The sequence below is a fragment of the Salmo trutta genome, chromosome 3, assembly GCF_901001165.1.
Source record: "Salmo trutta chromosome 3, fSalTru1.1, whole genome shotgun sequence".
In the NCBI taxonomy this organism is placed as follows: domain Eukaryota; kingdom Metazoa; phylum Chordata; class Actinopteri; order Salmoniformes; family Salmonidae; genus Salmo; species Salmo trutta.
The window spans coordinates 68,193,128-68,213,022 of NC_042959.1; the positions used below are offsets into that span (position 1 = coordinate 68,193,128).

Here is a 19,895-nt window from a genome sequence, read left to right on the forward strand (position 1 = left end):
GAGAGAGAGAGAGAGAGAGATAGAAAGAAAGAGAGAACAAGAGAGATTGAGAGAGAGAGATAGAAGGAAAGAGAGAAAAAGAGAGATTGAGAGAGAGAGAATCAGTGCATTGTCCCTCACCAACCTCAATCGCTACTACATTACCATCTTGTTACTGGGAGCACCAGGTGTACAACACTGGTCCATCCCCAGATCCTTACCTCCATGTTGGGGGACCACATGGGGAGGTCCTGCTGCCGGTGGTGGTTCCAGGTGTCATGGGGATCGTGGGAGGCCTGGGGAGGGTACATCCCACTGGTCATGGAGGGCATGCCGTGGGGGCCTGGGTATCCTGCCATCTGGGAAGGACAGGGGCCTTCGAATTAGTAATGGAACCCCCAATATCCCAACTACCAAAACAGAATCCCATGACATCTAGGGAAAGGCCTGCTTTAACTACTGTATAAACACACAGTCTCATGTCTCTCTGTCAGTGTGTTGTAGTAGCTAGGCTACCTGCTAGTGGTTATGCTGTTATAACTACTGTATAAACACAGGGTACTGTCTCATGTCTCTCTGTCAGTGTGTTGTAGTAGCTAGGCTACCTGCTAGTGGTTATGCTGTTATAACTACTGTATAAACACAGGGTACTGTCTCATGTCTCTCTGTCAGTGTGTTGTAGTAGCTAGGCTACCTGCTAGTGGTTATGCTGTTATAACTACTGTATAAACACAGGGTACTGTCTCATGTCTCTCTGTCAGTGTGTTGTAGTAGCTAGGCTACCTGCTAGTGGTTATGATGTTATAACTACTGTATAAACACAGGGTACTGTCTCATGTCTCTCTGTCAGTGTGTTGTAGTAGCTAGGCTACCTGCTAGTGGTTATGATGTTATAACTACTGTATAAACACAGGGTACTGTCTCATGTCTCTCTGTCAGTGTGTTGTAGTAGCTAGGCGACCTGCTAGTGGTTATGATGTTATAACTACTGTATAAACACAGGGTACTGTCTCATGTCTCTCTGTCAGTGTGTTGTAGTAGCTAGGCTACCTGCTAGTGGTTATGCTGTTATAACTACTGTATAAACACAGGGTACTGTCTCATGTCTCTCTGTCAGTGTGTTGTCGTAGCTAGGCTACCTGCTAGTGGTTATGATGTTATAACTACTGTATAAACACAGGGTACTGTCTCATGTCTCTCTGTCAGTGTGTTGTAGTAGCTAGGCTACCTGCTAGTGGTTATGATGTTATAACTACTGTATAAACACAGGGTACTGTCTCATGTCTCTCTGTCAGTGTGTTGTAGTAGCTAGGCTACCTGCTAGTGGTTATGATGTTATAACTACTCTATAAACACAGGGTACTGTCTCATGTCTCTCTGTCAGTGTGTTGTAGTAGCTAGGCGACCTGCTAGTGGTTATGATGTTATAACTACTGTATAAACACAGGGTACTGTCTCATGTCTCTCTGTCAGTGTGTTGTAGTAGCTAGGCTACCTGCTAGTGGTTATGATGTTATAACTACTGTATAAACACAGGGTACTGTCTCATGTCTCTCTGTCAGTGTGTTGTAGTAGCTAGGCTACCTGCTAGTGGTTATGCTGTTATAACTACTGTATAAACACAGGGTACTGTCTCATGTCTCTCTGTCAGTGTGTTGTAGTAGCTAGGCTACCTGCTAGTGGTTATGCTGTTATAACTACTGTATAAACACAGGGTACTGTCTCATGTCTCTCTGTCAGTGTGTTGTAGTAGCTAGGCTACCTGCTAGTGGTTATGATGTTATAACTACTGTATAAACACAGGGTACTGTCTCATGTCTCTCTGTCAGTGTGTTGTAGTAGCTAGGCTACCTGCTAGTGGTTATGATGTTATAACTACTGTATAAACACAGGGTACTGTCTCATGTCTCTCTGTCAGTGTGTTGTAGTAGCTAGGCTACCTGCTAGTGGTTATGATGTTATAACTACTGTATAAACACAGGGTACTGTCTCATGTCTCTCTGTCAGTGTGTTGTAGTAGCTAGGCTACCTGCTAGTGGTTATGCTGTTATAACTACTGTATAAACACAGGGTACTGTCTCATGTCTCTCTGTCAGTGTGTTGTAGTAGCTAGGCTACCTGCTAGTGGTTATGCTGTTATAACTACTGTATAAACACAGGGTACTGTCTCATGTCTCTCTGTCAGTGTGTTGTAGTAGCTAGGCTACCTGCTAGTGGTTATGCTGTTATAACTACTGTATAAACACAGGGTACTGTCTCATGTCTCTCTGTCAGTGTGTTGTAGTAGCTAGGCTACCTGCTAGTGGTTATGCTGTTATAACTACTTTATAACACAATGTACCAGCTCTCCTTGCTCTACCTGCTAGTGGTAATGATGTTATAACTACTTTATAACACAATGTACCAGCTCTCCTTGCTCTACCTGCTACTGATTATGCTGTTATAACTACTTTATAACACAATGTACCAGCTCTCCTTGCTCTACCTGCTAGTGGTTATGCTGTTATAACTACTTTATAACACAATGTACCAGCTCTCCTTGCTCTACCTGCTAGTGGTTATGCTGTTATAACTACTTTATAACACAATGTACCAGCTCTCCTTGCTCTACCTGCTACTGATTATGCTGTTATAACTACTTTATAACACAATGTACCAGCTCTCCTTGCTCTACCTGCTAGTGGTAATGATGTTATAACTACTTTATAACACAATGTACCTACTCTCCTTGCTCTACCTGCTAGTGGTAATGATGTTATAACTACTTTATAACACAATGTACCTACTCTCCTTGCTCTACCTGCTAGTGGTAATGATGTTATAACTACTTTATAACACAATGTACCATCTCTCCTTGCTCTACCTGCTAGTGGTTATGCTGTTATAACTACTTTATAACACAATGTACCAGCTCTCCTTGCTCTACCTGCTAGTGGTTATGCTGTTATAACTACTTTATAACACAATGTACCATCTCTCCTTGCTCTACCTGCTAGTGGTTATGCTGTTATAACTACTTTATAACACAATGTACCATCTCTCCTTGCTCTACCTGCTAGTGGTTATGCTGTTATAACACATTTAACATTTACATTTTAGTCATTTAGCAGACACTCTTATCCAGAGCGACTTACAGGAGCAGTTAGGGCTAAGTGCCTCGTTCAACGGTACATCGACAGATTTGTCACCTAGTCGGCTCGGGGATTCAAACCAGTAACATTTCGGTTACTGGTCCAACGCTCTTAACTGCTAGGCTACCTGCCCCCCCGTGTACCAGCTCTCCTTGCTCTACCTGGTAGTGGGTGGGCTGCCCCCCCATGTACCAGCTCTCCTTGCTCTACCTGGTAGTGGGTGGGCTGCCCCCCCGTGTACCAGCTCTCCTTGCTCTACCTGGTAGTGGGTGGGCTGCCCCCCTGTGTACCAGCTCTCCTTGCTCTACCTGGTAGTGGGTGGGCTGCCCCCCCGTGTACCAGCTCTCCTTGCTCTACCTGGTAGTGGGTGGGCTGCCCCCCTGTGTACCAGCTCTCCTTGCTCTACCTGGTAGTGGGTGGGCTGCCCCCCTGTGTACCAGCTCTCCTTGCTCTACCTGGTAGTGGGTGGGCTGCCCCCCCGTGCACCAGCTCTCCTTGCTCTACCTGGTAGTGGGTGGGCTGCCCCCCCGTGTACCAGCTCTCCTTCCTCTACCTGGTAGTGGGTGGGCTGCCCCCCCGTGTACCAGCTCTCCTTGCTCTACCTGGTAGTGGGTGGGCTGCCCCCCGTGCACCAGCTCTCCTTGCTCTACCTGGTAGTGGGTGGGCTGCCCCCCCGTGCACCAGCTCTCCTTGCTCTACCTGGTAGTGGGTGGGCTGCCCCCCCGTGCACCAGCTCTCCTTGCTCTACCTGGTAGTGGGTGGGCTGCCCCCCCGTGTACCAGCTCTCCTTGCTCTACCTGGTAGTGGGTGGGCTGCCCCCCCGTGCACCAGCTCTCCTTGCTCTACCTGGTAGTGGGTGGGCTGCCCCAGGTGCTGTGGGCTGGGGTAGAACCCCTCACTGGAGCGTGGGCTTGGGTACCCTGGTCTGCTGGGCTATAGAGAGAGAGACAGAGAGTTCTGTTAAATACATGCTGCTGCTGCTGTTTAATCTCCATAGCTAGGTCTGGGTTAGATAGAGCTAGGCACACACACACACACACACACTGACTGGCATACACACACACACACACACACACACAAACTACAGATGCAATGTGTGTGGACAGAGTTAGAGCTGTCCAAAAGGGAAACAAAGAAAGGCTATGAAACAAGCAGGCAGTTAGTTCAACATCCACAAAAAAGTTACATGAGAGTTCTGGTGCTGGACTTAGTAGAGTTGCTGGTTATTTTTGGTGCGGGGGGGGGATGAGGGTAGAATAATCATCTCCAATTCAGGGTGACTTATTGATAGGCAGGCAGGCAACAATCTCCTCCTCCACCTAGCATTGCACTCAGACTTTCCTTATATTTAATCATAGCGAGACATCTACCTTCCAGACCTTTTCACAGTAAGCTTCTTGAGGCCAAACCTCCCGATTAGCAAAAGACAGTGAACGAAACAGAACAGGCTGTAAGTTACAACATGTGACAACACTGTGGAAATGAAATGAAATGATGTGCAAGATACAGAGTTCAGATACTCATTTAGAACACGTACAATAGAAACATCATAAAACAGGAAGAGATTCTACATGGTTGTACACAACGTTAGGATGGCTAAGATGACGAAAATGGAAGCATCAACCAACCGTGTCGAAAAAGGACCAATGAGAGCAGCATGTTTTCATGGTAGAATAACAATGGATTGCATCATCCAGAGATCTGGTGGGAGGAGACCACCATGTGTTTGACGTCACCCTGCTGTACAGTACTGTATACTGCATCCCAAATGGAACCCTGTTCCCTAACATAGTGCCCTTCTTCCACCAGAGCCCTATGGGCCCAGGTCAAAAGTAGTACACTACATAGGGGAAAAGGGTGCCATTTGGGACAAGGATTACACAAGCATCCTACACAGGCTCTGAAAGTGAGTGACAACCTGAGGACATTTCAATAGCATTTCCCCCACAAGGCCAAGGCACATTGTGTTAGCATGTGTTAAGACAACATGCCGCTTTCCAAACAGCTTAGTGTCACAATATTCAACAAAGAAAATCACTAAATCTACGATGGACCAAAACATTATTTAATTCTAAATGTAATTTCATGTTACTCTAGTGTGTTTGCCATCATATTCAGTGTAAGTATTTAGCCGACAGCTTTTAACAAATCCACAATAATCACCTAACTAGATTTGAAGCCATTTTGTGTCTCTTATCAAAGTAAAATAGCACTATAATGGATCACTGTTGCATCCTAACAGGAGCCCTATGAGAAACAGCCAGTGATTTCTCTACATAACTTGACACTGAAATCCCTGGATTGGAACTGGACAGTGTCCAGCCCTGCTGTGTGTCTTTCAGAGAGACACCACTAGAGTGGCGTATGTCAAAACCTTTACAGCTCTGATGCATTTAATGCTGTGGCCCTCTGTCCTGTCCTGTCCCACCAGCATGTATGGATCTGTGGACTGCATGGGTCAGCTGCTGCTTTTGGGGTGGCTGCAGCCTGTCAGTGTGGAGGTGGGGGTAGAGGACCTGACCACCGCAGGGGGCATGGAGGGTCTCCTCAGGGCTGCACGGTGGGGGGGGGGGGGGGGGCAGGACAGTTGGGGGTAGTACTAGCGGTGGTGGGGAGGGGTGCGCCCGCCAAAGCACAGGAAGGGCTGAGAGCCAAAGCACAGGGAGGACTGAGAGCCAAAGCACAGGGAGGGCTGAGAGCCAAAGCACAGGGAGGGCTTAGAGCCAAAGCACAGGGATGGCTGAGAGCCAAAGCACAGGGAGGGCTAAGAGCCAAAGCACAGGGAGGGCTGAGAGCCAAAGCACAGGGAGGGCTGAGAGCCAAAGCACAGGGAGGGCTGAAAGCCAAAGCACAGGGAGGGCTGAGAGCCAAAGCACAGGGAGGGCTGAGAGCCAAAGCACAGGGATGGCTGAAAGCCAAAGCGTTGAGGTATAGGCGCCGACAGACATTCCAGACTAAAGCTTTGCTGCAAGGACGGCCGACGGCCGACAGGGGGTTGCAGACAGGACACACACAATGTGTATAGCATGATGATGATGAGACAGACAGACAGACAGACAGACAGACAGACAGACAGACAGACAGACAGACAGACAGACAGACAGACAGACAGACAGACAGACAGACAGACAGACAGACAGGGAAGACGGAGGGACCAGACAGACGGATAGACGGAGGGAGACAAGGGAACAGAGACACTGAGACACAGGGAGATGTGGTCAGACACACAGACAGAGACATAACAAAGCCAGCTGGGTGATAAGCAGTAAGCAGAAAGCTGGTAGAGAAACTAATGGGGAAGGAGAGCAGGGAAGTCAGCTGGGGAGGAGAGCAGGGTAGTCAGTGGGGCGGAGAGCTAGGTAGTCAGTGTGGGAAGAGAGCAGGGTAGTCAGTGGGGGAGAAGAGCAAGGTAGTCAGTAAAGGGGGGACAGTGTAGTCACATAAAATAGTCTCTTGATAAAATAGTCCCTTGATAAAAATAGTCCCTTGATAAAATAGTCCCTTGATAAAATAGTCCCTTGATAAAATAGTCTCTTGATAAAATAGTCCCTTGATAAAATAGTCCCTTGATAAAATAGTCCCTTGATAAAATAGTCCCTTGATAAAATAGTCCCTTGATAAAATAGTCTCTTGATAAATAGTTCCCATCAATAGTCATCACACAGTATTAGAAGAGAAATGGTGGTTATAAACGTCCCTTTTTCAGGACCCTGTCTTTCAAAGATAATTCGTAAAACTCCAAATAACTTCACAGATCTTCATTGTAAAGGGTTTAAACACTGTTTCCCATGCTTGTTCAATGAACCATAAACAATTAATGAACATGCACCTGTGGAATGGTCGTTAAGACACTAACAGCTTACAGACGGTAGGCAATTAAGGTCACAGTTATGAAAACTTAGGACACTGAAGAGGCCTTTCTACTGACTCTGAAAAACACCAAAAGAAAGATGCCCAGGGTCCCTGCTCATCTGCGTGAACGTGCCTTAGGCATGCTGCAAGGAGGCATGAGGACTGCAGATGTGGCCAGGGCAATAAATTGCAGTGTCCGTACTGAGACGCCTAAGACAGCGCTACAGAGAGACAGGACGGACAGCTGATCGTCCTTGCAGTGGCAGACCATGTGTAACAACACCTGCACAGGATCGGTACATCCGAACATCACACCTGCAGGACAGGTACAGGATGGCAACAACAACTGCCCAAGTTACACCAGGAACGCACAATCCCTCCATCAGTGCTCAGACTGTCTGCAATAGGCTGAGAGAGGCTGCACTGAGGGCTTGTAGGCCTGTTGTTAGGCAGGTCCTCACCAGACATCACCGGCAACAACGTCGCCTATGGGCACAAACCCACCGTCGCTGGACCAGACAGGACTGGCAAAAAGTGCTCTTCACTGACGAGTCGCGGTTTTGTCTCACCAGGGGTGATGGTCGGATTCACATTTATCGTCGAAGGAATGAGCGTTACACAGAGGCCTGTACTGTGGAGCGGGATCGATTTGGAGGTGGAGGGTCCATCATGGTCTGGGGCGGTGTGTCACAGCATCATCGGACTGAGCTTGTTGTCATTGCAGGCAATCTGTGCGTTACAGGGAAGACATCCTCCTCCCTCATGCGGTGCTCTTCCTGCAGGCTCATCTTGACATGACCCTCCAGCATGACAATGCCACCAGCCATACTGCTCGTTCTGTTCGTGATTTCCTGCAAGACAGGACTGTTAGTGTTCTGCCATGGCCAGCGAAGAGCCCGGATCTCAATCCCATTGAGCACGTCTGGGACCTGTTGGATCGGAGGGTGAGGGCTAGGGCCATTCCCCACAGAATTGTCCGGGTGTCAGGTGCGTCGTAAAAAGTGGACCAAGGCGCAGCGGGTGCAATGCTCATCTTCTTCTTTTATTTCAATAAACGTGAACACTTAACCAAAAAAAACAACGACGAAAACAGTCCTGTAAGGCTACACAGCTATACATAGAAACAGCTACCCACCAACACAGTGACAAAAACCCCCTACTTAAATATGGCCTCCAATTAGAAGCAACGAAGAACAGCTGCTTCCAATTGAAGGCCAAACCAAACCTGAACATAGAAATAGACTAAATAGACATTCAAACATAGAAATAGACGATATAGAACTTTACCCAAAAACCCAAGACACATAAATCAAACACACCCCTGCCACGTCCTGACCATACTATAATAACAAAATTACCCCTTACTGGTCAGGACGTGACTGTAATCCCCCCCCCCCCAAAGGTGCAGACCCCGAATGCACCTTAACCAAAACACCCCAACAATAACCCACAACAACAAAAAAAAACTAAAGGGAGGGAAGGGAGGGTGGCCACCGTCACCGACGGTTCCTGTGCAAACCACCCACCTTCCCCAAACTCCCCCCTACGGAGGTGGCTCTGGTTCTGGCCCTAGTCCCAACCTAACCTATCCGCTGAAGGCTCCGGACTGGCGGGCCGTCTCTGGCTGCGCCGGACTGGCGGGCCGTCTCTGGCTGCGCCGGACTGGCGGGCCGTCTCTGGCTGCGCCGGACTGGCGGGCCGTCTCTGGCTGCGCCGGACTGGCGGGCCGTCTCTGGCTGCGCCGGACTGGCGGGCCGTCTCTGGCTGCGCCGGACTGGCGGGCCGTCTCTGGCTGCGCCGGACTGGCGGGCCGTCTCTGTCGGTTCCGGACTGTGGGACGTCGCCGAAGCACTGGACGGGGCACTGTCGCCGGAAGCTCTAGACGGGGACTGTGCACTGAAGGCCTGATGCGTGGGACTGGCTTTGGAGGTGCCAGACTAGTGACACGCACCATAGGGCTAGTGCGAGGAGCAGGAACAGGACGTACTGGACTGGGCAGGCGCACTAAAGGCCTGGTGCGTGGGGCTGGCTTTGGAGGCGCCAGACTAGTGACACGCACCATAGGGCTAGTGCGAGGAGCAGGAACAGGATGTACTGGACTGGGCAGGCGCACTAAAGGCCTGGTGCGTGGGGCTGGCTTTGGAGGCGCCAGCCTAGTAACACGCACCTCAGGGCTAGTACGAGGAGCAGGAACAGGGTAAACTGGACCCTGGAGATGCACTGGAGGTCTGGACCATACGGCCTGCATAACCCTTCTTGGCTGAGTGCTCACCATAGCCTGGCCATACTGAGGAGCTTTCACTGATTGCACCGGCCTTTGATTGCTTCTGGGCAATACAGTGCGCATTTCCGCATAGCTCGGTGCTTTCTTGATCCGTCGCTCCCTGTAATAAGCATGGGGAGTTGGCTCAGGTCTGCATCCTGACTCTGCCCAACTCCCCGTGTGCCCCCCCAAAAAAATGTTTTTGGGGGTGCCTCCTGGTCTCCTCTAGCTCCCTTAGTTTGTCCTCCCAGAATCGTCGTTCATCCCTCTCCCTGGTGCTCCAATCCCCGCTGCTTGGTCCTGGTTAGGTGGGTAGTTCTGTCAGGTGTGTCGTAAAAAGTGGACCAAGGCGCAGCAGGTGCAGTGCTCATCTTCTTCTTTTATTTTAATAAACGTGAATACTTAACAAAAAAATAACAAACAACGACGAAAACAGTCCTGTAAGGCTACACAGCTATACATAGAAACAGCTACCCACCAACACAGTGACAAAAACCCCCTACTTAAATATGGCCTCCAATTAGAAGCAACGAAGAACAGCTGCTTCCAATTGAAGGCCAAACCAAACCTGAACATAGAAATAGACTAAATAGACATTCAAACATAGAAATAGACAACATAGAACATGACCCAAAAACCCAAGACACATAAATCAAACACACCCCTGCCACGTCCTGACCATACTATAATAACAAAATGACCCCTTACTGGTCAGGACGTGACACCGGGAACTTGCAGGTGCCTTGGTGGAAGAGTGTGGTAACAGCTCACAGCAAGAACTGGCAAATCTGGTGCAGTCCATGAGGAGGAGATGCACTGCAGTACTTAATGCAGCTGGTGGCCACACCAGATACTGACTGTTACTTTTGATTTTGACCCCCCCTTTGTTCATGGACACATTTCTGTTAGTCACATGTCTGTGGAACTTGTTCAGTTTATGTCTCAGTTGTTGAATCTTGCTTTGTTCATACAAATATTTACAGATGTTAAGTTTGCTGAAAATAAACGCAGTTGACAGTGAGAAGACGTTAAATTTTTTGCTGAGTTGATATGGTGGCTGTACACAGAGCTGTTCAGTCACAGCAGCCAGCAGTGTTTGTCCATGGTGGAGACTAGTTCCTGAGAATAGGACCATGGGTTAACAATAGATAAGGCTTTAGATAAGGCGAACAGCTGCAGCAGAGAGAAAACTGGGAACAGAAATTACATTAGAATATCAGATAGAAAATGAAAGCTCTCTAAATAACATTAGAGGATGGAAGAAGTGAAGCTACAAAGAACGTTCCTGTGTGGCTCAGTTGGTAGAGCATGGTGTTTGCAACGCCAGGGTTGTGAGTTCGATTCCCACGGGGGACCAGTATGGGGAAAAAAAATGTATGAAATGTATGCATTCACTACTGTAAGTTGCTCTGGATAAGAGTGTCTGCTAAATGACTAAAATGTAAATGTTTCCCTCAGAATAATGTCTGACCAGCAGAACTGAAATTGTGGCTGCAAGCATGTAGACCCCACCTGACTCTATGTGTAATTCCTGAGGGAGTCACTGACTAAGGCCTCAAGCTTGACTGTACTGTTGTATTTGTGTACAGTGTTTACAGATGTCATACCATGAAAACTCCTCTTGTAATGGGAGCAGCCAACTGACAAGATAGGTGTTGATGATGTCTGTGACCTCCTTGTGGCCAAGGCATAAAGTCGCTGTGTGTGTGTCTAAAAGGGTGCATCTGTGAGTGTGTCTCCGATTAGGTCGACCGATTAATTAGGGCTGATTTCAAGTTTTCATAACAATGAAAAATCTGTATTTTTGGACGCCGATTTGGCCGAATGTTTAAAAAAAGAATATGTTTTTACCTTTATTTAACTAGTCAAGTCAGTTAAGAACAAGTTCTTATTTTCAATGACGCCTAGGAACGGTGGGTTAACTGCCTTGTTCAGGGGCAGAACGACAGATTTTTACCTTGTCAGCTCGGAGATTCAATCTTGCAACCTTACGGTTAACTAGTCCAACGCTCTAACCACCTGCTTCACATTGCACTCCACGAGGAGCCTGCCTGTTACGCGAATGCAGTAAGAAGCCAAGGTAAGTTGCTAGCTAGCATTAAACGTATCTTATAAAAAACAATCAATCAATCATAATCACTAGTTAAAATAGTAATATCATCAACCACGTGTAGTTATCTAGCCTGTCCTGCGTTGCATATAATCGCTTAGGTACACGTTGCTGCAACCATAAACATCAATGCCTTTCTTAAAATCAATACACAAATATATATTTTTAACCCTGCATATTTAGCTAAAAGAAATCCAGGTTAGCAGGCAATATTAACCAGGTGAAATTGTGTCATTTTGCGTTCATTGCACGCAGAGTCAGGGTATATGCAACAGTTTGGGCCGCCTGGCTTGTTGCGAACTAATTTGCCAGAATTTTACGTAATTATGACATAACATTGAAGGTTGTGCAATGTAACAGGAATATTTAGACTTAGGGATGCCACCAGTTAGATAAAATACGCAACGGGTCCGTATTTCAGTGTTTTCAAGACGATAGTTTCCAGATTCAACCATATTAATGACCAAAGCCTCGTATTTCTGTGTGTTATTATATTATAATTAAGTCTATGATTTGATAGAGCAGTCTGACTGAGCGGTGGTAGGCAGCCGCAGGCTCGCAAGCATTCATTCAAACAGCACTTTCGTGCATTTTGCCAGCAGCTCATTGCACTGTTTATGACTTCAAGCCTGTCAACTCCCAAGATTAGGCTGGTGTAACCGATGTGAAATGGCTAGCTAGTTAGCGGGTGCACGCTAATAGCGTTTCAAACGTCACTCGCTCTGAGACTTGGAGTAGTTGTTCCCCTTGCTCTGCATGGGTAACGCTGCTTCGAGGGTGGCTGTTGTCGATGTGTTCCTGGTTCGAGCCCAGGTAGGAGCGAGGAGAGGGACGGAAGCTATACTGTTACACTGGCAATACTAAAGTGCCTATAAGAACATCCAATAGTCAAAGGTATATGAAATACAAATCGTATAGAGAGAAATAGTCCTATAATTCCTATAATAACTACAACCGAAAACTTCTTACCTGGGAATATTGAAGACTCATGTTAAAAGGAACCACCAGCTTTCATATGTTCTCATGTTCTGAGCAAGGAACTTAAACGTTAGCTTTCTTACATGGCACATATTGCACTTTTACTTTCTTCTCCAACACTTTGTTTTTGCATTATTTAAACCAAATTGAACATGTTTCATTATTTATTTGAGGCTAAATTTATTTTATTGATGTATTATATTAAGTTAAAATAAGTGTTCATTCAGTATTGTTGTAATTGTCATTATTACAAAAAAAAAAAAAAAAAGGCTGATTATTCGGTATCGGCCTTTTTGGTCCTCCAATAATCGGTATCGGTGTTGAATGTGTGTGTGTGTGTGTGTGTAAGCTCTTACTTTAGGCGGCGCCTCGTCAGGCCCCCCTGAGTCCCAGGACACAGAGACCTGACGTCTCATCTCCATACGTGTCCTCTCCTTCTGCTGGAGCTTCTCCTCCTCCAATATCTGACTGCAGAGAGACAGAACAAACCACTGTGACTGTGTGTGTGTGTGTGTGTGTGTGTGTGTGTGTGTGTGTGTGTGTGTGTGTGTGTGTGTGTGTGTGTGTCCGTGATACTATCAGACTTCAGGAGTGTCCAGCCAGGAACATAACTATAGTTTAGTTCAATTTAGCATCTCCTAAAAAGACCTAAACCTGTGGTGCTGTGGCTTTGAGAGGGGAGAGACGAGGATGAGAGATATGCTGGATAAACACTGTAGAGGTTATTGTACTGTACTGTTACTGTACATGGTGACAGGTTTCCCCACTAGAATTCAGGGATGGATATTGTTGCAGCGTAGCTACAGCCACCAGGTCCATGTCCTTCACTGTTAAGTCCTACTACGTTCTCAGATGGTTTTGTTTACAGAGCTGTCCTGTTAGCTGACAGGGTGGGTTTCACACAGCTGAGTACTACAACAACCTTCCCTTGTAACCAGCTACATCCTCTTGCCCTGAACTACAGTACATAGGATGCATACCAAATGGCTCCCTATTTCCTATATAGTGCACTACTTTTGACCAGAGCTCTATGGGCCTTGTATAAAGTAGTGCACTATAAAGGGAATAGGGAGCCATTTGAGAGTCAGACAATATGGTACACACACAGGACCTTAAGGAATACAGAGTAGGGAAAGCAGACAGCGGTCCCACTCCACCCAGCCTGGATCTGCTACAGTGATTTTATGCCTGTGGTCCACAGCACATGGAAACCCATTGGACATGCACAAAAAGAAGGGAAACCGCTCAAACACATGAAACAGCTTCCCTCCCCTCAGAGCCTGCAATAGCCATTAGAGTAATAAGCCATTTATAGAAGCACACAATGAGAGGAGATGTGGGTCTACTCTACTGTACTGTTCTGTACTCTACTGACAATACCTTTCAGCCAGCATTAATTCAGACCCCAAAGTTCTGTGTTTTATCTTCCTTTCTGTCATCCAATGTCCTGTCTGAACAGAATGCAGGCAATTCACGGAGCCAAACATTCTTCTGGATGCTGAGAACTCTGGAGTGTCTCCTCCCAACTAAACAAAGAACAGTTACATGAAGTGGAGGGTCCTCCAGCCTAAATACAGGCAATAAACTGTGTCCCACGAACCCCACAGTCTCTCTCTTCTCTCTCTGTCTCTCTCTGTCCCTCACACTCCCTCTCTCGCTCTCCATCTCTCCCTTTCTGTCTCTCTCTTTCTCTGTCTTTCTCTCTGGGAGGGAGGGCTATTTGTGGAAACAGCATTAGTCCTGGCTGCCATGCTGCCTTTGTATCTCTGTTCTTTACTGCCCAGATCAGTCACTCAATAAAGTCTTCATTCACAGTCGCTGCTGTCCTTGTCTGTTCCGAAAGCTAGATCTGAGATGGGGAAAAAAATCATTTTCCCATAATGCCCCTTCATCTTGGAACATGCGTCAGAAGATTTTAAAGTTAGGGGAGTTAGTGTCTTTGTCTGTTTTTAAGACTCTGATGGACAACACTGTTTGTGATAACTACAGTTGTTTCTAATCTTCAATTGTATCTTTAACTTGTGACACTTTGTCTTTTGTGTATTCTGTATTTTCCTGTAATGTTTTATGGACACGCTGCTATTTCCCTGTTTGCCTTCTTGCCAGGTCACCCTCGCAAAATAGGTTTTCAACCTCAATGTGTTTTACCTGGTTAAATAAATAAAAAAATAAAAATGTGTGATAGCAGCAGTAAATCAGACAAGAAAAACAACATGGGGACCACCTGTCCTGGTCATTCTCCAGAACACACAACACAAACCTGACCAGTCTGTTAACAAGGTACAGGCCATTAACAAAGCCCTGTTGCCTCTAATAACAAAAGTGTTCGCAGTGTTGCTGACAAAACGTTGTATAAAGTATTACTTTCTGTTGACTAGCTAATAGCTACTACCTTTAAAAACAAAATCAAACAGTCTGACAGTAACTCAACAGCATTACAATGGGAGCACACTGAATGCCACGCTAAATGACGCTCCAAACATATTCACTACTCACCAGCGTCACTTTGCTAGAGTTCCATAACATCAATGCTCAGAATAAGTCTGTAAAACTGTATTGTGAGGGACCTGAATCAAAACCATTCCTTCACAGCCAAATAATTAACACCACATTTGCTCAAGGCAGACCTCAATAGGACATAGTCAGTCAACTGAGTCACAGAGAGGAGGAGATAAGAAAGAAAAAGCCCTGATTGTTACCTTACAACAGTGGGAAAAGAGCTGCCTCTTGTCCTGCTAGAGGAACAGGAAACCATATCCACTTAGGTAATCCATTAGAGGAGAGATGTCCAGTACACATGAGACCAGACAGAGAACCAGGCAGAGAGTCCCAGAGACCAGACAGTCAACCAGGCAGAGAGTCCCAGAGACCAGACAGAGAACCAGGCAGAGAGTCCCAGAGACCAGACAGACAACCAGGCAGAGAGTCCCAGAGACCAGACAGACAATCAGGCAGAGAGTCCCAGAGACCAGACAGACAACCAGGCAGAGAGTTCCAGAGACCAGACAGACAACCAGGCAGTGTCCCAGAGACCAGACAGACAACCAGGCAGAGAGTCCCAGAGACCAGACAGACAACCAGCAGAGAGTCCCAGAGACCAGACAGACAACCAGGCAGTGTCCCAGAAACCAGACAGACAACCAGGCAGAGAGTCCCAGAGACCAGACAGACAACCAGGCAGCGAGTCCCAGAGACCAGACAGACAACCAGGCAGTGTCCCAGAGACCAGACAGACAACCAGGCAGAGAGTCCCAAAGACCAGACAGACAACCAGGCAGAGAGTCCAAGAGACCAGACAGACAACCAGGCAGTGTCCCAGAGACCAGACAGAGAACCAGGCAGAGAGTCCCAGAGACTAGACAGAGAACCAGGCAGCGAGTCCCAGAGACCAGACAGACAACCAGGCAGACAGTCCCAGCAACAAGGGTCTATTAGAACTGGAACAGCACTCAGTCAATAAAATAGTCTTCACAAGAGAACAGAATGGGGGACTCTGTCTGTTCAGTCCAGATCAGCTGCCTCCTCCTCACGCCTTCCTTCTTACTCTACTGGGCTACTCAGGCAGCGGGTTGCACTTGGCATCTGTCCAATAAATGCGCAGGCAGGCGAGTGGGTGGGCGGTTAGCTTGTTAAAGATTGGACACTGAACAGAAGCCCTCCGCTGTGGAGCCGAGATAGAGGCTGGAGAAGATGTCTCAGTGACAGTGAACTGAAGCCCTCCGCTGTGGAGCCGAGATGGAGAAGATGTCTCGGTGACGGTGAACTGAAGCCCTCCACTGTGGAGCCGAGATAGAGGCTGGAGAAGATGTCTCGGTGACGGTGAGGTTAAAGCAGCGCCAGTGCCAAGCCTGCCGATCTGGCAAGACGTGGTCAAGCAGCCAGACAGACACAGTCTCTCAGGTCAGCTCAGTGCAGAGCAGATAGAAAGGCTCAGGATCAGAGGCAGAGGGTTTGGTTTGGCCCTCTTTTCCATGGGACTTAATAATACCGTCCCCTCAGAGTTCTCCTCTCACAGTGAGACTAGCTGGAGTCATATCTGCAGGACAATACCACAGAGCTGTCTTTACAACTGACTTTACAACTGACTTCCAAGCAGCAGCTAAATACAGTACAGTGGTACCATGTAAGGGTATATTACACTGGTACCATGTAAGGGTATATGACAGTGGTACCATGTAAGGGTATATGACAGTGGTACCATGTAAGGGTATATTACAGTGGTACCATGTAAGGGTATATTACAGTGGTACCATGTAAGGGTATATTACAGTGGTACCATGTAAGGGTATATTACAGTGGTACCATATAAGGGTATATGACAGTGGTACCATGTAAGGGTATATTACAGTGGTACCATGTAAGGGTATATTACACTGGTACCATGTAAGGGTATATGACAGTGGTATCATGTAAGGGTATATTACAGTGGTACCATGTAAGGGTATATTACAGTGGTACCATGTAAGGGTATATTACAGTGGTACCAAGTAAGGGTATATGACAGTGGTACCATGTAAGGGTATATGACAGTGGTACCATGTAAGGGTATATTACACTGGTACCATGTAAGGGTATATGACAGTGGTACCATGTAAGGGTATATTACAGTGGTACCATGTAAGGGTATATGACACTGGTACCATGTAAGGGTATATGACACTGGTACCATGTAAGGGTATATGACAGTGGTATCATGTAAGGGTATATTACAGTGGTACCATGTAAGGGTATATTACAGTGGTACCATGTAAGGGTATATTACAGTGGTACCAAGTAAGGGTATATGACAGTGGTACCATGTAAGGGTATATGACAGTGGTACCATGTAAGGGTATATTACAGTGGTACCATGTAAGGGTATATTACACTGGTACCATGTAAGGGTATATGACAGTGGTACCATGTAAGGGTATATTACAGTGGTACCATGTAAGGGTATATGACAGTGGTACCATATAAGGGTATATTACAGTGGTACCATGTAAGGGTATATTCCACTGGTACCATGTAAGGGTATATGACAGTGGTACCATGTAAGGGTATATTACAGTGGTACCATGTAAGGGTATATTACACTGGTACCATGTAAGGGTATAGTACAGTGGTACCATGTAAGGGTATATTACAGTGGTACCATGTAAGGGTATATTACAGTGGTACCATGTAAGGGTATATTACAGTGGTACCATGTAAGGGTATATGACAGTGGTACCATGTAAGGGTATATTACAGTGGTACCATATAAGGGTATATGACAGTGGTACCATGTAAGGGTATATTACAGTGGTATCATGTAAGGGTATATGACAGTGGTACCATGTAAGGGTATATTACAGTGGTACCATGTAAGGGTATATTACAGTGGTACCATATAAGGGTATATGACAGTGGTACCATGTAAGGGTATATGACAGTGGTACCATGTAAGGGTATATTACAGTGGTACCATGTAAGGGTATATTACAGTGGTACCATATAAGGGTATATGACAGTGGTACCATGTAAGGGTATATGACAGTGGTACCATGTAAGGGTATATTACAGTGGTACCATGTAAGGGTATATTACAGTGGAACCATGTAAGGGTATATTACACTGGTACCATGTAAGGGTATATTACAGTGGTACCATACATTATTAAATACAAATACACACTTAAGCAGCAATAAGGGAGAGTCATGTTTGTTATGACTGGTTCTGTATCTGAGGTACATTGTTTTCATACAGCTGGCATGTTGGAGAAAGATCCTGCCTTAGTATTGTGTGCGTGCACACACACACACACACACACACACACACACACACACACACGCACACACACATGCGCACACACACACACACACACACGCGTGCGCACACACACATACACACACAGACACACCCCTTTCTGGCAGCTGTGCTCCCTAATTTATATGATGACATAAAACAAGTCTCAACCAACGAACCCCACATCAAATGCCTTTTAAGGGCCTGGCTTTTCATATAAATAGTATTAAGAGTGTAAATATTGACATGGTTTCCAGGACACAGCCCTCTCTTCCATGCTGCTGGAGCACCACAACATGACCGATATGGTGGGACTCAGAAAGACTAGTAGAAAGTGGAGGTGTGACTCATGCTGAGTTTTAAACAGGATAATAAAAGCACAGCACTCTTATTTTCCGACATGTCTTCTCTGTGTAAACCAAGGGCACTGTGATGGGAGACAGCATGGCAGGCAGCAGCACAGCTCACACAGATGCAGCAGCTACAGGTCTGTTCTATAGCAGTCACTGATGGAAAGGAGACAGAAGTTAAAACTACTTCATCATGGCCCCAGGGTATCTTACCTGGACATCCAAATGCCTAGCTACACAAGTGTGAGCATGCATGGAAATGACGTTGACACTTCATTCTCACAAAAACCCTACCCTGTCAATGAAGGGAAAATGCCCAGCATTGCATCAGAGGGGAATTCAAAGGCAGTTACCAGGGTGTCTGTCTAGACCTTTCTTGTGAAGGATTACCTGAAGGTGCTTTCCTCACCAGTATTACATACTGACCTTTCTGAAACTGCTACATTCATTTTTGGACATTTAAATAAATGATATATCCCCATTGATTGTTGAAGAATATAACTTCTGAACACCTCAAGAGCTTTAGTTCACCCGTCAATACCTAACATATAAGCTTGTAAGCTTCATTGTTTTTAAACAATGTAATTGTTAACACTGTATAGATTCAAAACATGGTTCAAACTATCATTCTGATATCATGGATGGTCAGTCCTTGTATCCATAGCTCTGTCTATGAATGTGAGTGAGGTTACAATTCTCTAGCCTCGTTCCTCAGCTGTTTACCAAAACAGTGGCCGGTGGCCATTTGTAATTGTCCCTTTCACTACGTCCTTAATAAACCTGGGTCAGACACATATCAAACACTTGAGCTCAACTCAATATAGTTTGCCCCATAAAATGAAACCAATAGAATATTCCCCAAAACTCCAAGCTAAATCAAACACACAGGTCTGACTCCCTCACCAATGGAAACCTAAAGATAGAAGGTGAGGGTAGGGCCCTGGCACTCTCCCTCTCAGTTACCATACCAACAATGAGGTCATCCCAGACAGGAAGTGGGACAGACAGGCACGGTCTGACGAGTCAGAGCTACTAAGAGGGTCGTCACTGGTCACCACAGCCACAAAGCCATAACCCCACCTATTTCAACCATTTCTCTTCTTAAAATGTGATTTTAAACCTTAACCCTAACCTTACCACACAACCTGATGCCTAACCCTAACCTTAAATTAAGAACAAAAAGCAAAAAAAAATTCATGAATTTTATAGCCAATTTTGACTTTGTGGCTGTGCTATCTAGTGGAAACCGACAGAGGGATTTCCCTATGTCTCATGCCACCCAGAGGTGTGACTGACCTCAACTGAATTACAGCACCCAAAACACCATGGAGCCAAGTGTCAGCCAGAGGTGTGACTGATCTCAACTGAATCACAGCACCCAAAACACCATGGAGCTAAGTGTCAGCCAGAGGTGTGACTGACCTCAACTGAATTACAGCACCCAAAACACCATGGAGCCAAGTGTC

General features: G+C 46.3%; 1 protein-coding gene across 9 annotated transcripts in view; it reads right to left on the minus strand.

Moving 5' to 3' along the window:
* The window catches only part of LOC115185451 (focal adhesion kinase 1), a 136,761-nt gene that overhangs the window by 14,453 nt on the left and 102,413 nt on the right, over nucleotides 1-19,895 (minus strand). For 8 of the 9 annotated variants that reach the window (XM_029745768.1, XM_029745767.1, XM_029745766.1 and 5 more), the window contains 3 exons: nucleotides 12,670-12,781; nucleotides 3,957-4,043; nucleotides 201-338 (listed from right to left, as the gene is read on the minus strand). In XM_029745768.1, coding sequence (XP_029601628.1) covers nucleotides 201-338; nucleotides 3,957-4,043; nucleotides 12,670-12,781 — 337 coding nt within the window. Of the gene's footprint in view, nucleotides 1-200; nucleotides 339-3,956; nucleotides 4,044-12,669; nucleotides 12,782-15,012; nucleotides 15,097-19,895 lie in introns of those variants that run through there. The other variant, XM_029745780.1, reaches the window with a different exon arrangement.